General features: G+C 35.0%; 1 protein-coding gene across 1 annotated transcript; it reads right to left on the bottom strand.

The window, feature by feature from the left end:
* Positions 1-367: 367 nt before the first annotated feature.
* On the bottom strand, positions 368-22,033 carry LOC126809617 (gamma-1-syntrophin). Its single transcript, XM_050534287.1, has 14 exons — positions 21,900-22,033; positions 19,956-20,108; positions 18,755-18,913; positions 18,122-18,245; positions 17,021-17,052; positions 16,377-16,495; positions 9,721-9,850; positions 8,483-8,521; positions 7,025-7,141; positions 6,214-6,285; positions 3,706-3,858; positions 2,537-2,629; positions 1,962-2,072; positions 368-1,250 (listed from the first exon to the last, which is right to left on the bottom strand). The coding sequence occupies exons 1-14, from the start codon at positions 21,906-21,908 to the stop codon at positions 1,149-1,151; spliced, it is 1,413 nt and encodes a 470-aa protein (XP_050390244.1). The 5' UTR covers positions 21,909-22,033; the 3' UTR covers positions 368-1,148.
* Between the last annotated feature and the right edge of the window lie 59 nt (positions 22,034-22,092).

The raw sequence follows: 22,092 nt of genomic DNA on the forward strand, positions 1-22,092 counted from the left end.
TGATATCAATATTTATATTAATCAATATTTATATTAATCAATATTTATATATTAATCAATAGTTATATTAATCAATATTTTTTTTAATCAATATTTATATTAATCAATATTTATATCAATCAATATTTATATTAATTAACGTTTATATTAATTAACATTTATATTAATTAATATTTATATTAATCAATATTTATATATTAATCAATATTTATGTTAATTAATATTTATATTAATCAATATTTATGTTAATCAATTTTTATGTTAATCAATATTTATATTAATCGCTATTTATATTAATCAATATTTATATTAATTAATATTTATATTAATCAATATTTATATTAATGTTTATATTAATCCATATCATTTATAATAATTTACATGCAGAAATACACTTTAAATGACCATTTGTATTTAGGTTGTAAGGGCTGACAATATTTTCTGGGATCAAACTATTTTTTGGTCTAATTCTACTAAGTTTTACAAATAGAAATTCTTATATTCAATTATATTTTATACACTATTAACATTTTTTCGGATTTATAAAACGTATCTTTTTAATGTATTATAGGCCAGATGAAGCTGACATTCAATAAAAATTTCCCTTGTCACCTGTGTGCGTTTTTTGACAATTTTCTCTGCCTCTGAACCATTTTCAATCTGATTAAAACACAGATCCTATTTCTGGAAGAGTTGTTATATAACAGGTGTTCTCTAGTTGATGTGAGGAATTAGCCAAGGAAACGGTCTGTTACGGCAAGTTCTGCACAGAACTGTGGGTAAACCCCTAGAAACGTTAACGCTGATTGATTAATCAATGTCTGACATCATAGGGTCAAAAACCGCTCATATGACCCCTGACACGACCTCCCAGTACAACTGGTCAGATCTTCATGTAGTGTAGGCCATCAAAAGTATAAAAAAAACGAAACGAAATATAGATCTGTATTTTAATCAGATTGAACCATCTTGGACCGATATTTATGTTAGTGACTCCATTTGTGCAATATTGTAGTTCGTAAGATCAGCAGCTTTAGGGTAAATGAGAAACGCAGACTTAGATGTACACTTTTGATTGGACATATACCAACCAATGACTATATGTAATACTGATGATTTGACTCACTTTGACACAACATATTATCCAATCAGAAGTTAGCTAAGAGAGTAGGATCAATGGAAGCTAGTTTAGCTGAAAGGAAGGCATGAATACAATACATCATGGTTCGTAGATCTGTACATTCGATTTCCTGTAATATAAATAATCATTCATTTTATGATAATCCTGTTACATATCATTTCATTCAGGAGCCACTTTAGCTTTGGGAGCATGATGCTAGCTCATTTATTATTTTGCATCGTAGTGTTGCCAGGGAAACATCCTTGGGTTCCATTTCAGTGTTGGCTGAGAAAGTTCCTCTGGGTTTTCCAGTCTAGTTGTTCAGATGGGACAAAGAAACGAGGTCCCAAGTGCGAATGTCATGCACTTTAAATAACCCTTGACTGTAGCACCGCAGATTGGGTATAACATACTGTGTGGAACACTGCATGGTTCATGCCCGTCTTCAATAGCCCAGTTGGTGTGAAAAAATAGGACATTTAACCCCATTTCACCATTTCTGTTAAATAATGCACATGCTACATACAATTATATATCTACAGAATATGATTATCATTTCTTGTCCTTTCAACTTAATCACATCGATCTGATTTTTTAAAGAATTTACTCAACTTTCAATCACTCTTTATGAGAAATATCTTTGATCCACAAACACAAAATTTTTCACATAGTTTCTTATTGATGTATTTGATACATTAAAACAACAAAAGTTTTATAAAGGGCTATATTTCAGTTAAAATAAATCTAACAATTTTCAGTAAATTCCTAACTAAAGTCTGAGAATGCTTTGTGACCTCGGGCCTGAGTGCAACTTGTAGAAATATAAAAAATGAACTCTTACCCTGGTTTCAGTTTCTTTACAGGTTTCGCTATTAAAAGTTAAAACCAGTTTTTTATTACCATCATCTGATGAAGATTTTAGTTGAGAAAATTTGTACGTCCACATGAAACTCTAAAAAAATAAACACATATATTATGGACTCAGATAGTTAACCACGTAGATTAAGTTTATAACCACTCTTAATTTGGATTGATACATAGTTCGACAAAGGAGAAGCAATGACTTGGATTGATGAATTGTCCGACAAAGGATTAAGTAAATAATTCAAGGCAGATTAAGTAGTTAAACAACGTAGGTGTTTAAGACGGTATAACACAGTAAATATGTTGATCACTTAATTACCTAATCAATCCAGTCTATTATCAACGATAATTCGGTTGAGTGGTAGTTATACACTCAGTACACTATATTAATTTTACAATTTTGAATATTATTCACCATGTCTTGATGTCCGATTGGGCATATTCCTGGTCGGACAATTTAGGACGTTTGGAAAATAGCTTTGGACACGTCCGGAATATACAGACGAAATCCCATCACTGCACCCAACCCCAATTTTAACAGCAATATTTTACCTTTGTCTGATGATCATAAAGAGAAAAGCCATAATTTAAATCTATGGTGAGACCAGATAAAGCACCACGCCATGTACAACCAAATGTTTTACTCTGTAAATATAAAGCATTTTATAAGAGAGAGAGAGAGAGAGAGAGAGAGAGAGAGAGGGGAGACAAACACTATGCAATATATAAGTTAATAGAGAGAGAGAGAGAGAGAGAGAGAGAGAGAGAGAGAGAGAGGAGACAAACACTATGCAATATATAAGTTAAGAGAGAGAGAGAGAGAGAGTTTAACATCCATCGACACAAACTAGGTCATTTCGGGACTAACATATGGTTCAATTTTATTTCAATACTTCACTTGCGCCTAGGGGTCTTTAGCAGTGGGAGGAAACCCATAAGGTTGGACAGGTGACCCTACTCCTTGTCACGTACAACTGATGAATTGAAACCATGCCAAATGACAGACCTTATGATACAGCGCGCACGTGCTAACCATTCGGCATCTTCATTTTCTAACAAATCATATCCTTGTCTTAGGATTCCATTACTGATTGACAACCTTTTCCACATGTTCGGCTTGTCAAATATGTGAAACTCCTCCCACATTGTCCTACTCACACTGTAAACTGGGTATCATTTAATCAGGTAAATTTAGAATTAATTTCTTTTAACATTCATTCAATATCAAAACTTTGTTTGAAATTCGTAAAGAAAATCATTTAAAATCATCAAAAATCATCTAAATAGGCTTTGTATTGGATGCGGTTACCGTAAAAATGGATAATTGAGACTTCAGCCTATAATTGTATTGCCGACAGCTTGGCTCAGAGTGAAGTAATTTGACTGAAATTTTGAATATATTCTCTTTTCATTATCTATTTCTTAACTATTATAACGAGAACTGTCAGCTCTTTATCTAACCTTACCTAAATGGGGCTTAATATCCACTTGACACAAACAAGGTCATTTCGGGACTGAAAAGGTTCAATTTTATTTCAATAAATCGCTTGCACATCTTTAAAAGTGGGAGGAAACCGGAGGACCCGGAGAAAACCCACGAGGTTGGACAGGCAACCCTACTCCTTGTCACGTACAACAACACCAGTTTACTCAATGACAGACCTTATGTTACGCGTGCACGTGCTAACCATTTGGCCATCAACCCCCCCTTATTTACTTACAACAAGACGTTTAACAGCTAGTGTATTAGTTCTATGCCAGGCTTTTTCTAGTTGTAATAATTCTGATCTACATTCTGTACTAAGTATAATATCATCACCACAACCTGTTTGTATTCTACAACAATACTGACGATCATCAGGTAATTCACTATCCTATAATATAAACAACATTTATAATATAAACAACATTTATAATATAAACAACATTTATAATATTAACAACATTTATAATATAAACAACATTTATAAACAACTTTTACGCTATAAACAACATTTACAATATAAACACCATTTACGCTATAAACACCATTTACTCTTTAAACAACATTTACAATATATAAAAAATTTACAAACAAAATTTACAAAACATTTATCAATCTGATTAAAACACAGATCCTATTTTGTTTTGTTTTTAGTAGTTCAAAATTTCGTTTTGCCGTTACTACACTAGGATCTGGGAGAGTTGTTATATTACTGGCGTTTTGGTTGAGGTGAGGGATTGGCCAATGAAACGGTCTGTTACAGCGATTTTCTTGATGTGCCATGCACGGAATTGTGGGTAAACCACTAGAAATGCCAACGCTGATTGATTAATCAATGTCTGATGTCATAGGGTCAAAAGTCGCTTGTACGACCCCTGACACGACCTTCGAGCTCAACTTGTCAGATCTTCATGTAGTGAAGGTCATCGAAAGTATAAAAGATAGGTTGCCAGGCAACAAAACATACGCCCACAGGAGCTAAATCGTCCTAGCGGTCGACAAGGGTTGTCGCATATTTATTCCTTTGTAGGTAATTTGGGGCCTTTACAAGACAGTTTCATACAGATGAGATTATAAAATTTTGTCGTTTGAGGGTTTACAAGGTTCTACAAACTGAAACAAGGGTCTCAACTCTGGAAGTAATCTACAGAAATTGTTGAAATTTGACAGGCTTTTTCATTTTACTAATTTAAATAATGCATATAAATTTCATACAGGTCACTTTTGTCATTGCAACGTTCACAATCGCCCTAACTCTAGAAATTATTGACGGAAATTGCTGAAATTCAATAGACCTGTTTCACAAATTTAAATGATGCATATAAATTTCATACATATCGGATGATAACTGTTGTCAATAGAGTGTTCACAAGATTCAACAAAGTGAAACAAGGGCAATAACTCTAGAAGTAATTATTGTAAATTGCTGAAATACTATAGGCTTTTTTGTTTCACTAATTTAAATGATGCATATAAATTTCATACATATCGGATGATAACTGTTGTCATTAGAGTGTTCACAAGATATAACAAAGTGAAACAAGGGCAATAACTCAAGAAGTAATTATTGTAAATTGCTGAAATACTATAGGCTTTTTCGTTTCACTAATTTAAATCATGCCTATAAATTTCAAAGATCGGGTGGTAACTTTTGGTGTTATAGCATTCACAAGGATCAATAAAGTGAAACAAGGGCCATAACTCTAGACGTAATAAACGGAAATTGCTGAAATTCAATAGGCTTCTTCGTCTCACTAATTTAAATAATGCATATAATTTTCAGAAAGATCGAATGATAACTTTTGACGTTAGAGCGTTCACAAGGACCAATAAAGTGAAACAAGGGCCATAACTCTAGACATAATAAATGGAAATTGCTGAAATTCAATAGGCTTCTTCGTTTCAATAATATTAATAATGCATATAAATATCAGAAAGATTGGATGATAACTTTTGACGTTAGAGCGATCACAAGGACCAATAAAGTGAAACAAGGGCCATAACTCTAGACATAATAAACAGAAATTGCTGAAATTCAATAGGCTTCTTCGTTTCTATAATCTAAATAATGCATATAAATATCAGAAAGATCGGATGATAACTTTTGACTTTAGGTTCAATAAAGTGAAACAAGGGCCATAACTCTAGACGTAATAAACAGAAATTATTGAAATTCAATAGGCTTCTTCGTTTCACTAATGTAAACAACATACATCAATTTTAAAACAATTGGATGATAACTTTTGGCGTTAGAGCGTTCACAAGAAATTGTGGACGATGGACGGACGGACGGACCCAAGGACTGACCGACAAACGGACGGACGGGGGCGACGGCAATATACGTCCACATTTCAATGTGGGCGTATAAAAACTAAACGAAATATAGATCTGTATTTTAATCAGATTAAACATTTATAAACAACATTTACACTATAAACAGCATTTGCAATATAAACAGCATTTGCAATATAAACGACATTTACAATATAAACAACATATACAATATAAACAACATTTACATTTAGGCTATAAACCACATATACAAGTCATACCAACATCTGGCCAAAAACAAGTGAAGTTCACAGTCGGAAACGCTCATAATATTGGCACTACAATGTTGGCTGTAAATTCTGCATTTCATGTTCAAAGAGTGATTGGAAGTTGAGCAAATTCTTAACTTAAATCTGAGAATGCTTTGTGAAACCAGGGCCTGATTTTTATATATATATGAAGAATTGAAACTTACCTCTAAAAACTTAAACATACATTCATAAACTTTATATTTCATCTCACAAGTAACCCAATCTCTTGCATGCATCTATAAAATATACACAAATAACTCATATATCTTTGCTTTTGGAAATTGAAAATGAAATGAAATGGGGTTTAACGTCCTACTGTTCTGCTCCGACTTGGCTGATGAAAACTGGCATACGCCATACAGTGTGGTACGAGGGAAATTGTGGCCAGACAGCAGTGCTGTGGCCTACTATTATATCGAATTCCAACTGTCAAGGGATCTTTACGTGCACATCGATGTGTACATGGGACCTTGGTTTTACATCCCATCCAAACGACTAGACAGCTGTCCTTGTCAGGCCCTTCATCCTGCACCACTGACAAGGGGGAATCATGCCTGAAAATCACAAACTTTCTCGGCCAACACCGGGAGCAAACCCTCAACCTCCAGTCAGTGTCTCACTCACTGAGCCATCGTGGCTCCCATGACTTCTAATATAGTTTTATTATACTATTAAACATGCATTACATAAGAGCTAATTCTGCCTATTGCAGGTCTTTCTTTAGGTCTGAATTGTTATCTAAATAATTAGACATTAATTAACTGATCCAGGCCATAATCAACTCTCCCCCTTCCCCCTCCCCTCCCCTCTCCCCAGTTAATTAACTGATCCAGGCCGTAATCAACTCTCCCCCTCCCCTCCCTTCCCCTCTCCCCAGTTAATTAACTGATCCAGGCCATAATCAACTCTCACCCTCCCTCTCCCCTCCCCCTCTCCGAAAAAATGAAAATCATATACTGTTACTTCAATACTTACAGGAGGTACATCAAACAATAAAACATCAGCAGATTTTAAGGATAGAAATTTGGGTTTCCACGCCTGACAGTGACGATCAGCTGACATTTTTTCTGATGCCCACATCATTAGAAATATCTGAAAAATAAGAAATGATATAAAGGTATTTAAAGTACTGAGTGACACACCAACATTATCATAGTGTCATGAATGACTGACATGACAGTATTGACAGACATATTGATGACAGTACATGTAATGGTGACAGACGAACATGACAGTAATGGTGACAGATCGAAATGACAGTACTGGTGATGGACTGACGTGGCAATACTGGTGATGGACCAACAAGAGAATACTGGTGATGGACCTACAAGAGAATACTGGTGATGGACTGACATGACAATATTGGTGATGGACCAACATGTCAATATTGGTGATGGACCAACATGACAATATTGGTGATGGACCGACATGACAATATTGGTCATGGACCAACATGACAATATTGGTCATGCACCAACATGACAGTAATTGTGACAGACCACATAACAACACTGGCGACACCGTCATAACAGTATGCCAATACTGACATGCCAATACTGGGGAAAGATCTACATGACAATACTACATGACAATATTTGATGATAAACCGACATGACCATACTGGATATATATACAAAACTACATGACCACAGACATGGTGTATTGGAATGCTGCCTGAATTCAATCTAAACTTATTTTTAGCACGCTTTTATTTTGTTCATTTTCTTTTGTGGCTCAGTGAATAAGGCGCTGACTCACTAACCAGAAGGTCTGGGGTTCCATCCTGGTGTTGTTAAAAAAGTTCCCTTTGTCGTGTGTGAAGGATGGAGGGGCAGGAAAGGAGGAAAGTTCGGATGGGATGAAAAAACAAGGCCCTGTGTACATTGGAATTTTCCAATGTGGTTTCGCCCTTATCAGTGGTGCAGGACAGAGGGCCTGATTAGGTCAGCTGTCTAGTCGTTCAGATGGTACGAAAAACTGAGGTCCTGTGTACACATTGGCGTCCACATAAAAGAACCCTTAACAGCTGGAAATGAAATGGGGTTTAACGTCCTACTGTTCTGCTCCTATACTGGGCTAATGAAGACAGTCATACGCCATACAGTGTGCGATGAGGGAAATTTTGCCCGGGCAGCGGCACTATCGCCTACTCTTATATCGAATTCCAACTGCCAAGGGATGTTTTACGTGCATTCCAATGTATACATGGGACATTGGTTTTTCGTCTCATCCGAAAGACTAGACAGCTGGAATTTGAAATAAAAGTAGGCTGTAGCGCCACTGTCGGAGCACAATTTCCCTCATAGCAGACTGTATGATGTATCCATCTGTCTTTATTAGCCCAATCGTTGCAGAAAAGTAGGTTGTTTAACTCCATTTCATTTCATTTCTTTAACGATGTAAAAATCGAGAAGAAACAAAAACCCAACTAACCTGTTCTTCAGGTACCAGTAATCTGTTAGTCATCTGTATCTATAATAAATATTAGGTAAAGTGCTGACAGTTCTCGCAATAATAGTTAAATAATAGATAATGTAAAGGGAATATGCTGAAATTACTTATTTTAAAATATTTGTAGCCTCAATTGTCATTGTTAGTGTTGTCACGAGGATTAGCTAAGTCCTGACTATCCATTTTTGCATTTAATCATCAACGGGTGTTAACAACAGATCAGATTCAAATCCAATGAAAATCAGACACATAAGATGGCATCGAGAGTTGATTATGGTCTTTTCAAGTTAATACATGTCTAATTAATAGTTTATATAAAATTTCAGGCCTAAAGAAAGACCTGCAATAGGCAGATTTACCCCCTGTATAATATATGTTTAAAGTTGTAAAAATACAGACTGTTAATATATGTAGACTGCTGTTCATAAATAAATTCTCTCGTTAAAATGATAAATCCATGTCTCGGGGATAATGAATATTTAATTTATAACTAATAATAACATCTAATTCATGACTGATACTGACGTCTCACGTTTTTGATATCAACACCAAAGTAGACCAAAAAAAATTATAATTTACTACTAATTTATTACAAATATTCACTTTTCACAATAACATCTTAAAGGGGTGTGGGAAGGTGGGTGGAGGGAAGGAGAGAGGGAGAGAAAGAGAGAGAGATTTAACATCCACTCAACACAAACTAGGACTAACATATGGTTCAATTTTATTTCAATAATTCACTTGTGCGTAGGGGTCTTTAGCAGTAGGAGGGCACTGGAGGACCCAGAGAAAACCCATGAAGTTGGAAAGGCGACCCTACTCCTTGTCACGTACAAGTGTGGATTCGAAACCACGCCAGTTGCCTCAATGACAGAGCTTATGATCTAACGAGAATGTATTAAACAAACCAAACCCCCGTCCTAAATAGAGGAGTGTAAACTTTAAATTTCTGTAAAGATAATATGTGAGTTGCTCCTACAAAACCAGGCTCTTGGTCATTTTTATAAAAATAGAGCTGGCAGCATATTTGAATAGTCCCCAACCTACTCTTTCCAAAAATGCAATTCTTTTTAAATTTGTAGTATCATCTGGAGTTGAGTTTGGCTCATTCACAGCAACAAGAAGGTATACCGGTACAGTTTATGCTTTTGTGCCCGTAGTACAAAATGAAGTTGCACGACAAGCGCCTGGTTTTGTGGGAGCGGGTCACATATATTTACCATCTGTGAGAGAAGACTGTTGATGTTAGACGTAACAGATTGAATCCATTCAGCCATCATACGATTATCTTCACAATAAACTGGACCAGAACTCGATCCATCAACGCCAAATACCTCAAAACTATTACTTCTGCAAATAAATCATACAAAATTTTGTTTTATAATATTAAAGTTACAATTTCATATTTTCTAAGAAAGTCAAAACATAATTATTTCTATGTCTTTTGCTCAATAGGTTGTCAACTCACTATTATACGATCATAGGTGTCATTCTCACACTTAAAACTCATTTACACCGGAAATAATAACACAATTACCTCCCAATGACCTCCCTTGTTTTCTATTCTCCACTATGGAGTAACGATCTTCAAACGTTTGAATTTGAAGAGGAAAATGATATTTTTGCCAATTTCTCAACTGGCAATAGTGAATTATAGGATTAATAGGATTATTCTTTAACAAGGTAGGACTGTTTATAGATACCATCTATTTTAAGGCTTTATTTTAATAAATTTTAAAAATATAACGTAAAAATATGAAATTGCAACTTTAAATGTCTTTGGCCTTGCTTTTTATTTTTTTTATTTTTACAGATCATTTTTCAAATATCAATTTGTGGTTTGGGGCAAATTTTGTAACAAAAAAATAAGACACCCAATCAATTTTATTATTATAACATTGTTTGACTTTAAACCAACATTCAATTTTATTACAATACATTTACATGCCTTTGGCCTCGGTATGCAATATTTTATTCACACATCATATTATTCAAATCAATATCAATTTGTGGTTTGGGGCTAAATTTGGTAAACATATAATACATTCAAGAATTTAATCAATCTTATTATTTTAACTTGATGATGGGAGATTAGATAAAGAGCTGGCAGTTCTCACTATAATAGTTAAAGATAGGTTGCCAGGCAACGAAACATACGCCCACAGCAGCTAAATCGTCCGGGCAGTCAACAAGTGTTGTCGCATATTTTTACTTCTTTCAGTAATGAAACATTTATAATACACTAAAATCTGATTAAGAGTAACAACTCATGAAGTAATTATCAGAAAATCATTAGAATTTGTTTGGTTTTTATAAAGTTCTGCCCCATGCTAACGTTTAGTATACAAAACTTTTAATATCTTTGATTTAGCTGTTCAAGTCATAAAAATTCATTGCAAATCAATATTCTTGTTCGTCTCAAGCTCTTAATCTGAAGTCAACTCTGGCAGAGAGTCCACAAGATTTTTTGAAGTGATCAAGGGCCATAACTCTGGCAATAATTATCGGAAATTGCTGAAAATCAATAGGATTCTTCGTCTCATGACCTTAAACAGTGTGTATAAATTTAAAGTCAATCGGATATTAACTTTGGCCTTTAGAGCGTCCACAAGATTTTTTGAAGTGATCAAGGGCCATAACTCTGGCAGTAAGTATCGGAAATCGCTGAAAATCAATAGGCGTCTTCGTCTCATGACCTTAAACACTGTGTATAAATTTAAAGTCAATCGGATATTAACTTTAGCCTCTAGAGCGTCCACAAGATTTTTTGAAGTGATCAAGGGCCATAACTCTGGCAGTAATTATCGCAAATCGCTGAAAATCAATAGGATTCTTCGTTTCATGGCCTTAAACACTGTATATAAATTTAAAGTCAATGGGATATTAACTTTAGCCTCTAGAGCGTCCACAAGCAATTGAGGACGCCGGACGGACGGGGGCGACGACAATATACGACCACATTTCAATGTGGGCGTATAAAAACTAGATAATGTAAAGGGAATTGGCTGAAAATTTCAGTCAAATTGATCCACCCTGAACATTATGGGAGATTAAATAAAGACCTGGCAATTCTCACTATAATAGTTAAAACTATCAGATACCCTCTCACGGCCTCACATAACAACTTTTGGTCTTCGAAGGAATAATTAGTGAGCAGAAATTCTCCCATGTATCTGTTATCACTCATCACTTCAGTCAGTTATATAGAGGGATAACTCATGTTTTCCTTTTGAGTTAGTCACTTCCCTTTCTTGAAAGCTTCATAACACATCTATCGTAGTAATGATCTTTGTGTTAAAAAAATATCTGGAACGTGTTTAACCAGTTCTATCTCATATGTGATAATGACTGACACCAATATTGTCCTTTAATCACACACCATCAATCAAATTAATATCAATTTGTGGTTTTGGGTTAAATTAGGTAAAAACAATATAATATCAATTAATTCTGTCATTTCATGTCTATTTTTCTAGACATATGATAATTGATGGTTTGAGGCTAAATTAATATCAATTTGCAGTTTTGGGCTAAATTCGGTAAAAACAATATAATATCAATTAATTCTGTCATTTCATATCTATTTTTTCTAAACATATGATAATTGATGGTTTGAGGATTAATTAATATCAATTTGCAGTTTTGGGCTATATTTGGTAGAACAATACAATATCAGTTATTTCTGTTATTTTATGTCTGTGTTTCTAGACATGATAATTGATGGTTTGAGGTGGCTAGGTGGGTAAGGCGCTGGCTCACTAGCCTGGAGGCCGGTTGTTCGATCCCTGCATTGGCCGAGAAAGTTCATCCCGATTTTCCGACGTGGTTTCCCCTTGTCAGTGATGCAGGACGGAGGGCCTGACAAGGACAGCTGTCTAATCCTTCGGATGATACGAAAAACCGAGGTCCTGTGTAAATATTGGCATGCACATAAAAGATCCCTTAGCAGTTGGAATTCAATATAAGAGTAGGCCATAGTGCCGCTGTCCGGGCTAAATTTCCTTCATAGCACACTGTATGGCCAGGGCTGGGGTAATGGTAATGGAATGTAATTATTGCATTTTTTAAGTAATGGTCATGTAATGGGTAATGGAAGATTTCAAAAGTAATAAGTAATGGAAATGTAATTATTTACATTCCAAAAACATGTAATTAATTACATTCCAAAAATCATGTAATGGTCAATTACATTTCAATTACTTTTCAATTACATTTTATGGCATATATAAATATTTCCAATATGACAAGCCTCAAATTTTATAGCACCAAAGAAGTAAATAAGTGTATCTGACACAAATCCAATTCATTATAAATCTAAAAAAAAGATTTAAATCAGTTTTAAAAAATTATAAGAAAAATAAGAAGGCATTAAACATTTTCTTTTATTACTTTTTATGTAGGAACCTTTTTTAGACATGTAACCTAAGAAGTGGATTTCTGATAAGATGTATATTATAATCAAAGATTAGTACTAATTTGCAGCCAATCACTCAGTCAATTAATCAATCAATCAGTCAGTTAGATTAAAAGACAATAAATAGTCTTACTGCACTTTAATCTTAATCTCAAGGTAACAAGTGACAAACCAAACAATGACCTTCAAGTATCTCATCATTTTATGTTTTTTTAAAACTAATATATTTTGTTTTAGAGTCATGCTGAATAATTTACCAGTTATTATACAATATATTATAGAAAAACTATTTGGACTGATTAAATTTTTTAAAAATTACTTAAAAGAAAATACAGTTAATTTAAAACTATAGTTTTGATTCATTTTTCAAGTCATACAGTGAACATGTCAGTTTTTGTCACCACTGCCTGTCACTACAAAATTTGCCTTGATGTTATAGTTGCTAGAAATAATAATTCATAAACAAATATCAAGGATTATTTTGAGTTTGATTTTGTAGGTACTTCATGGCAGAAAAATAAGGTTGTCTTTTTAATTACTATGAAAAATGTTTTTTTTATTTAATAGTCATAAAGTAATTGGTAATGGTAATTAATTACTTTCAATGTAATGGGTAATGGTAATTAATTACATAGCTAAAAATGAGAAAGTAATTGTAATGATTACATTTAAAAAGTAATGGTAATGTAATTAATTACATTGGCAATGTAATGGCCCCAGCCCTGTGTATGGCATTATGCCTGTCCTCGTTAGCCCAGTTCAGAGCAGAACAGTAGGACGTTAAACCCCCATTTCATTTGACCTTTAATACAAAAAGTAGTTGAAACTTGCTTATATATACTTTATTTCGGCCTGATTTTTTGTCATTCGATCTAAATTTGGTATAAAAACTGGTTACACCTCAATGATTGATGGGTTGTAATTCATCAGCTGGAGGCTATTATACATTGTTCATTGACTGGTGAATACAGGTGTATTATGCTCAATATCAGAGGTGGGGTTTTAACAACCACTCTACACAAACTAGGTCATATCGTGACTAACAATAACATATAGTTCAATTTTATTTCAGTAATTCACTTGGGTAGGGCTGCAATGATACACTATCCCAGAGATAAGATACAGTATGGACCTTTTAAAGATATATGTAGGTTGCCAGGCAACGAAACATGCCCACAGCAGCTAAATCGTCCTGGCAGTCAACTAGAGTTGTCACATATTTTTTCTATTGTCAGTAATGAAACATTTATAATACACTAAAATCTGATTAAGTAACTCATTAAGTAATCGCTTTAAATCACCAAAAATGAATGTGGGCTTATAAAAACCGTTTAAAATCACCAAAAATCATCTAATTTGTACTTGTGTCAAGCTCAAAGCTGACCATTCAATTTTGATAATATAATAAGTGTTCAATATAAAAGCATTTCATTTCTCAATCACTGTTAAAAAATAAACGTATCTCAATTGATTATTGATGTGTAATGATTAATTTTTGAACATTGGTGTGGAAATTAAATACTTGAAAATCGGACAGTCATTATCAAAATTAATCAGTCAGCTTTATTTTAAAGTGGACACAAGTACAAATTAGATAATTTTGTGTGATTTTAATTGATTTTTACGAATTTTTAAACAAAGATTTGAAATTAAACGAAAGTGACAGAAATTAGTGCTAAATACACAAGATTACAGTGTACCTGTCATTCAATTTACATACTATAAAATTTTAAATTATAATAAACAATTAAACTGTTTAAAAACTCTTAAAAATTAAATAATTGGGATAACGCTAACATTTCTCATATTCTATGAATAAAATATCTTGCTCCCCTGAGGCAAAGAAAAGAATCTTAAAACTGAACTTTTTAAACTATGAACATGTTGACATTTTAATGTTTTAGAATAAATGTTTCATATTATATATATTTTGACTCTAAAGGGCGCCCTGGAGCACTGAGCACTATACAAATTGATTATTATCATTATTATACAACAAGGTACAATGAGAGAGAGAGAGAGAGAGAGAGAGAGAGAGAGAGAGAGAAATGGGGTTTGTTCACTTGACACAAAGAAGGTCATTTCAGGACTAACGCATGATTCAATTTTTATTTCAATAATTCGCTTGCGCGTAGGGGTCTTTAACAGTGGGAGGACCCGGAGAAAACCCATGAGGTTGGACACAGTACAATGATATAACTGATGTTGAAAATGTCCTATTATTTCTGCACGAATTCGGCTGATGAAGAGGGGCATATGGCATACAGTTTTCTATGAGGGAAATTTTGTCCAAACAGCAGCATTTCCAACTGTCATGGTGGTTAAGTGGATAAGACGCTGCCTTGCTAGTCTCGAGGTCACGTGTTCGATCCCTGCATTGGCCGAGAAAGTTCATTATGATTTTCTGGTGTCTAATCGTTCGAATGGGACGAAAAACCGAGGTCCTGTGTATACATTGGCTTGCACATATAAGATCCCTTGGCAGTTGGAATTTGATATAAGACTAGGTCACAGTGCCACTGCCCGTGGAAAATTTCCCTCATAGCACACTGTATGGCGTATGCATTGGCCAATGAAACGGTCTGTTATGGCGAGTTCTTGGCGGGCGGTGCACGGAACTGTGGGATTCTCACTAGAAACATCAACGCTGATTGGTAAATCAAATGTCTGACATCATAGGGTCAAAAGTCGTTCGTATGACCTCTGATGCAACCTTCCACTACAACCGGTCAGATCTTCATGTAGTGTAGGCCATCGAAAGTATAAAAAACAAAACGAAACATAGATTTGAATTTTAGTCAGATTGCATCTCATGGAACTTTTTCTACAAACACCATGACTTAACCCTGGATCTCCCGATTAGTCATATTCCTGAAGCAATGGCCCGAGATATCCCTCTCCGCCCATTGCTGGATTAGCTTCTGATACTTGAGCTTTTAAGGGAGTGTGTCTATTCTTCCCATTCAATCAAATCTATCCCAAGTACAGCAACATGGCAGCCCTTAGTTTAATCAGGGGTCTTCTCTAAAACTTTGAACAGTGATTTAAGGTACTAAAAACGGTGAAAATACATACAGTATTGTTTATATTGTATCCATGTTGATAGCCTCGTTTGTCACGCAATTACTGTTTCTGCAATATTCTGTTATGCACTGGTTAATTTAGCAAAACAAAATCGTGAGTCGTGACGTAACGTTATGTAAACATATTTGGTCCAATTTGGAGCATTGTTTAAAGCGTAATCAAATTGTTACGCAGTTATCTATTGGTTGTTAAACGGACTATTGAATAGTCTGCTTTGGAACAGAAATTTGCTTCCATTAAAGCAGTGGTTAGTGGAATTAGTTCTAATCAAACGAAACACTGCGGGGAGTATGCCGATTAGTGAGCTAGTACCTTACTCATCGAGCCACCATGGTTCCTCACAGTTATTTGATGTATTTTAAGAGTGAATAGCCCTACCTTAATTTATCTGTACCAGGAAAATATCTTGAAACTCGACCATATAATAATGGTACACAGACAACATCAGTCCAAGTTTTCTCTATTCTAGGTAAACCGGGTATACGCAACTGTCTCTCCTAAAAAAAAAAAACATAACATATTAAATAATTCACTGTTAAACATGAGATAATATAGTGTTAAACAAATCATTATGCCCTGTAATTAAAGCCCTGACATCGACAGCTGTCTAGTCGTTCGGATGGTACAAAAAACTGATGTGCCATATACACATTGGCATGCATGTAAAAGATCCTTTGACAGTTGGAATTCAATATAAGAGTAGGTCCAGGCAAGATTTCCCTCATAGCACTCTGTATGGCTGGCATATGACCGTCTTCATTAGCCCATTCGGAGCTGAACAGTAGCACCACTGTATGGCGTATGCCCGTCTTCATTAGCTCAATTGGAGCAAAACAATAGGACGTTAAACCACATTTCATTTCATTTCATGACTAAAGCTAAAACCTAGCTTAAATGTTGTATGATACGAGCGTATAGGTCGAATTAAAATGACTGCAAAGTGCAAGTTCAAATTTTTAGCAAATAGTAAATTTGGTATGTATTTCAGTTTATTTCTGAACACTGACTAAATATGTAAATACCTCTTCGGTTGAGTCTTTTCTTAAATTATTCCCTGTAAAAACAAACAAAAAAGGTTATTCTTTTAATAAATACCATAATATTTTAAACCTTGCAAATTGTATGAAATAATACAAATTTTAACACACAAAGCTAAATAAAATTAACACATCAAGATCTATCAATTAAACATTAGTTTGTATTTTTCACATTAACCATGAAATAGGCTTATATCTATTTAAAGCTACTGAATATCCTTTGGGGGATTTAGCAATCTATATTTCGTTTTGTTTTTTTATACTTTCGATGTCTAACACTACATAAAGATATGACCGGTTGTAATGGGAGGTCACGTCAGAGGTCATACGAGCGGCTTTAGACCCTATGATGTCAAGACACTGATTAATCAACCAGCATTGACGTTTCTAGTGGTTTACCCACAGTTCTGTGCTCAGTATGCCAAGAACTCGCCGTAACAGACTGCTTCATTGGCTAATCCCTCACATTACCCAGAATGCGGCTTATATAACAACTTTTCCAGATCCTAGTGTAGTAAAGACAAGTAAGATAGGTTGCCAGGCAACAAAACATACGCCCACAGCAGCTAAATCGTCCGAGCGGTCGACAAGGGTTGTCACATATTTATTCTTTTGTAGGTAATTAGGGGCATTTAATAGACAATTTCATACAGATGACATTATAATTTTCGGCGTTTGAGGGTTCACAAGGCTCTAAAAACTAAAATAAGGGCCATAACACTGGAAGTAATCTACAGAAATTGATGAAATTTGACAGGCTTTTTCATTTCACTAATTCAAATAATGCATATAAATTCCATACAGATCGGATGATAACTTTTGTCGTTCGAATGTTCACAAGGTTCAACAAAGTAAAAACAAGGGCCATAACTCTAGAAGTAATTGACGGAAATTGCTTACATTCAATAGGCTTCTTCATTTCACTAATCTGTTTTGTCTAAACAGACCCTTTAAACTACACAACAGTAGAAACTAAATGGTTTTCTATGATTCTCAACAGATTTGAACAGTTTTCCAACAATGGTTTGAAACTTAATATTAAATACAACACAACTAAATGATACCCAAGTTGTAGTGTAAAGTTACCTTTGTTAAGAAAATGTGAGGCTGGTTTAAAATGTTTAACAGTTAGTTTAATTGTCTCCCCTGCATCTTTTAACATCTGAACAACATTATCATGTGTAGTTGTCTCAACATCAACATCATTTACCTGTAATAAACATATTTAAACATACATTATGCAAGAGGTAAATCTGCCAATTGCCGGTCTTTCTTTAGGCCTGAAATGTTATCTAAATTATTAATTAGACATTAATTAACGTATCCAAACCATAATGAACTCTCGATGTCATCGCTAGCCTGCGATATTTACTGGAATAGGATCCAATCTGCTAATCTACGCTCATTCATGGTTATATCAATAAATGGATAATTGAGACTATGTTTTTTATCCTACCGACTTTAGTAATGATGATCGAGGATAGGCCCAACATTCAATCACTAAATTCTTGGTTCAGAGTGGATCAATTTGACTGAAATTTTCAGCAAATTCCTTTTTCATTATCTAGTTTTTAACTATTATAGTGAGAAATGCCAGCTCTTTATCTAATCTTCCATAATGTTTCTTTAATTGCTTGTGTATATAGAAAGTGTAAAATGCATTTTTATAAAAAGTTTGCGCCAGACTTCAATAACGGATAAACGAAACAATAAACTTACTTTCAAGATAGAGTCTCCTACAACTAATTTACCCGTCAAATCAGCTGCCTGTCCTTTTATAATACGAGATATTAAAACAGGTAGATGATGTTCTGATCCACCTTTAACACATAAACCAAGTCCTGCTCCATCTATACGATGTATAGTCACATCTCGTACCTGTAATAAATATATCCTAATTGTCAGTTAATATAAACTGAGAATATCCTAACTTATTCATATACATTACACACTATTTTTATTATTCCAAATAGGAGAGAGAGAGAGAGAGAGAGAGAGAGTTTAACCTCCCCTTGATGTGACTGTGATATATTATTATTGTCAATTAAGGAAATACTAACTTATTGATATACAATACACACTGTTTGAATTTGTGACATATAATATGAGAGAAAGAGAAAAAGAGTATTTATTTTCAAGGAGCTACAATGGCTACAATGTAAGTTTTCGCAACACACATTTTTTCCTATCTGATTAAAACACAGATCCTATTTCGTTTCAGTTTTTATAGTTCAAAATTTTGTTTTACTTGTCTTTACTACACTAGGATCCGGAAGAGTTGTTATCATTGACATGTTCTGAATGATGTAAGGGATTAACCAATGAAACTGTCTGTTACGGCGAGTTCTTGGTAGGCAGTGCACGGAACTGTGGGATTCTCATTAGAAACATCAACACTGATTGGTTAATCAAATGTCTTTTGTCATAGGGATAAAAGCCGCTCATATGATCCCCGACGTAACCTTCCACTACAACCAGTCAGATCTTCATGTAGTGGTGGCCATCGAAAGTATAAAAGACGATCTGTAGTTTAATCAGATTGGATTATGTTTAACACTTTAGTGTCTGGTACATGTAATTACTGAATATTCCAGATGGCTGAAATAATTTCCTTTCTTTTGCCAGACTTACTATTTCAGTGACCCCCTTGGCCTTAAGAGAGAGAGAGACAGAGAGATGAGGTTTAACATTCACTCAACACAAACTATGTCATTTCGGGACTAGCATATGGTTCAATTTTATTTCATTAAAACCCAGCTGGTGGGACAGGCAACCCTACACCTTGTTACGTACAAGCGGGGAATCGAAACCACGCCACTTGAGTCGATGACAGACCTTATAATCTAAAGCACACAATTTAAACCATCTGATTGGCCACCCAAACCCCCAAACCTGATTTGAATTGTGTATTTATGTTTACCATGTTAAGAAAAGCTTCATCCTCTTCTTGTAGTGCAGCAGTCACCCATTCCTCTTGCTGTAATGTTAGATGATCAGATGAAAGCTGTAATCTGATTGGTCGAGATTTCTGTTTACCAGATATACTTTGAACTGATAAAATACCTGTCTTCACCTAAAAATAAATTCAATGAAAAATTTGTAACGTCAACTCGATACACAAACCCAATGGGAGGAAACCGGAGGACCCGGAGAAAACCCACAAAGTTGGACAGGCAACCCTACTCCTTATCACCTACAACTGGGGAGTCAAAACCATGCCAGTTGACTCAATGACAGACCTTATCATGCATTGGGCGCTCGCTAACCAATCGGCCGTCCAACCCCCCTTGTGCAATGTGAGGGGAGGGGGTAATTTTGCCAGGTCAGTGAGCTTATTGATAAAAAAATTGATGTTAAGAAGAATAACAGAAGATTTACAGCAGCCAGTGTGTGTGCATCGCAAACCACAATGAAAGACAAACCACACTGGTGTGTAATTGATTATTTTGAGCCGAAATGGTGAATGCTGTGCAAATTACGGCAGCTGATCACTTTTTGATATGTTTTCATTAGCTGTCACATTACCACTCATCATTGAAAAGTTCCTTAGTTTAGTAACATTTCCGTTGTGTTTACATTCTGAATCCACGCTACTACAGAAAGAATAAAATCGGGTTTAACATCCGCTCGAAACAAACTAGGTCATTTATGAACTAACATATGGTTCAATTTTATTTCAATAAATCACTTGCTCGTAGGGGTCTTTAGTAGTGGGAGGAAACTGGAGGACCCCGACTCGGCCAGAGAAAACTCACAAGGTTAGACAGGTGACCCTACTCCTTATCACATACAACCAGGGAATCAAAACCATGTCAGTTGACTCAACGACACACCTTATGATACAACGTGCACGCGCTAACCATTCAGCCATCCCCCCCCCCCTCCCTACTTAGGCTACTACAGGAATGTCCTGTGTGATAATTTGTACTTTATATAGAGCGAAGCTCTACAGCATCGCGCAAAGCGCGGTGCTTGAGCAAAGCTCTTTTCCGGTAACACAGGAGCGTAACTGAAATTGTCACCCACAGACTGTTGATTAAAAAAAAATTCAGACTGGAACCGGATACACTGGGCAAAACAGGTAATGCGCATGTCAACATCCCCCCCCCTCCCTACTTAGGCTACTACAGGAATGTCCTGTGTGATAATTTGTACTTTATATAGAGCGAAGCTCTACAGCATCGCGCGAAGCGCGGTGCTTGAGCAAAGCTCTTTTCCGGTAACACAGGAGCGTAACTGAAATTGTCACCCACAGACTGTTGATTAAAAAAAAATTCAGATCGGAACCGGATACACTGGGCAAAACAGGTAATGAGCATGTCAACTTACCAAATCTCGCCCAAGCGAGATTATGCGCCTCATAGAACTATTTCTATGACGCGTCTAATCAATGACGTCACATATTTTTGACGTCAATGAAAATAATTCTCACACTTTTTTGTTCTTTTTTAAAAAACAAAATTAATGTATACAATTTAGATCTAAATGAAAATCAATTTGGAAAAACTAAATTATTTAACATTTTTTGTATCACTTGAGAAAATTAATTATGAAGGTTTTATATTTGACAATAATCAGCTTCGGCTTCGCTCTACTCAGGCAATGCCTGTTACATATTAAAGTCTGTGACAGGTGCCTTATGTCCAGACCTGGTGATAAACCGTGTACAGGAGTATACAAGCTGTTGAATGGTTCAACAATAAACTGGGAAACAGTTTGGGTGTTGGCTGTTGAGGTAGGCAAGTCTTAAAAAGTTAAATGTCAGTCACTGACTGTGATTAAAAATAAAATTAATTTGTCCGTGTTGTGGTGTTGTTTACTTTTCGATAGATTCTTTTCAACCCCCCACAACTATCTATTTTACCTCTGTCATGGTTTTGTTACATATCTAGTTGTGTTAGAACATTCAATAATTTCTAGGTTTTCTTCAGAAAGGTCGAGAATTCAACAGGTGCAAGTCATCACTTCAACTTCTAAAAATAATTATTTTTCCGCCGCCATTTTCCAAAATGTGAACTCTCTATTTCCGGAAAATTATAATGGTATCATTGCGCTCG

This window comes from Patella vulgata, chromosome 1 (genome assembly GCF_932274485.2).
Source record: "Patella vulgata chromosome 1, xgPatVulg1.2, whole genome shotgun sequence".
Lineage (NCBI taxonomy): Eukaryota > Metazoa > Mollusca > Gastropoda > Patellidae > Patella > Patella vulgata.

Excerpts from the sequence above, each read along its gene's own strand:
- LOC126809617 (XM_050534287.1), bottom strand. Across the intron at positions 18,246-18,754 it reads TAGGAGACTCTATCTTGAAA|GTAAATGATGTTGATGTTGA; the intron begins GTAAGTTTATTG and ends TGTTTATTACAG. Across the intron at positions 2,630-3,705 it reads TAGCTGTTAAACGTCTTGTT|AGTAAAACATTTGGTTGTAC; the intron begins GTAAGTAAATAA and ends TTATATTTACAG.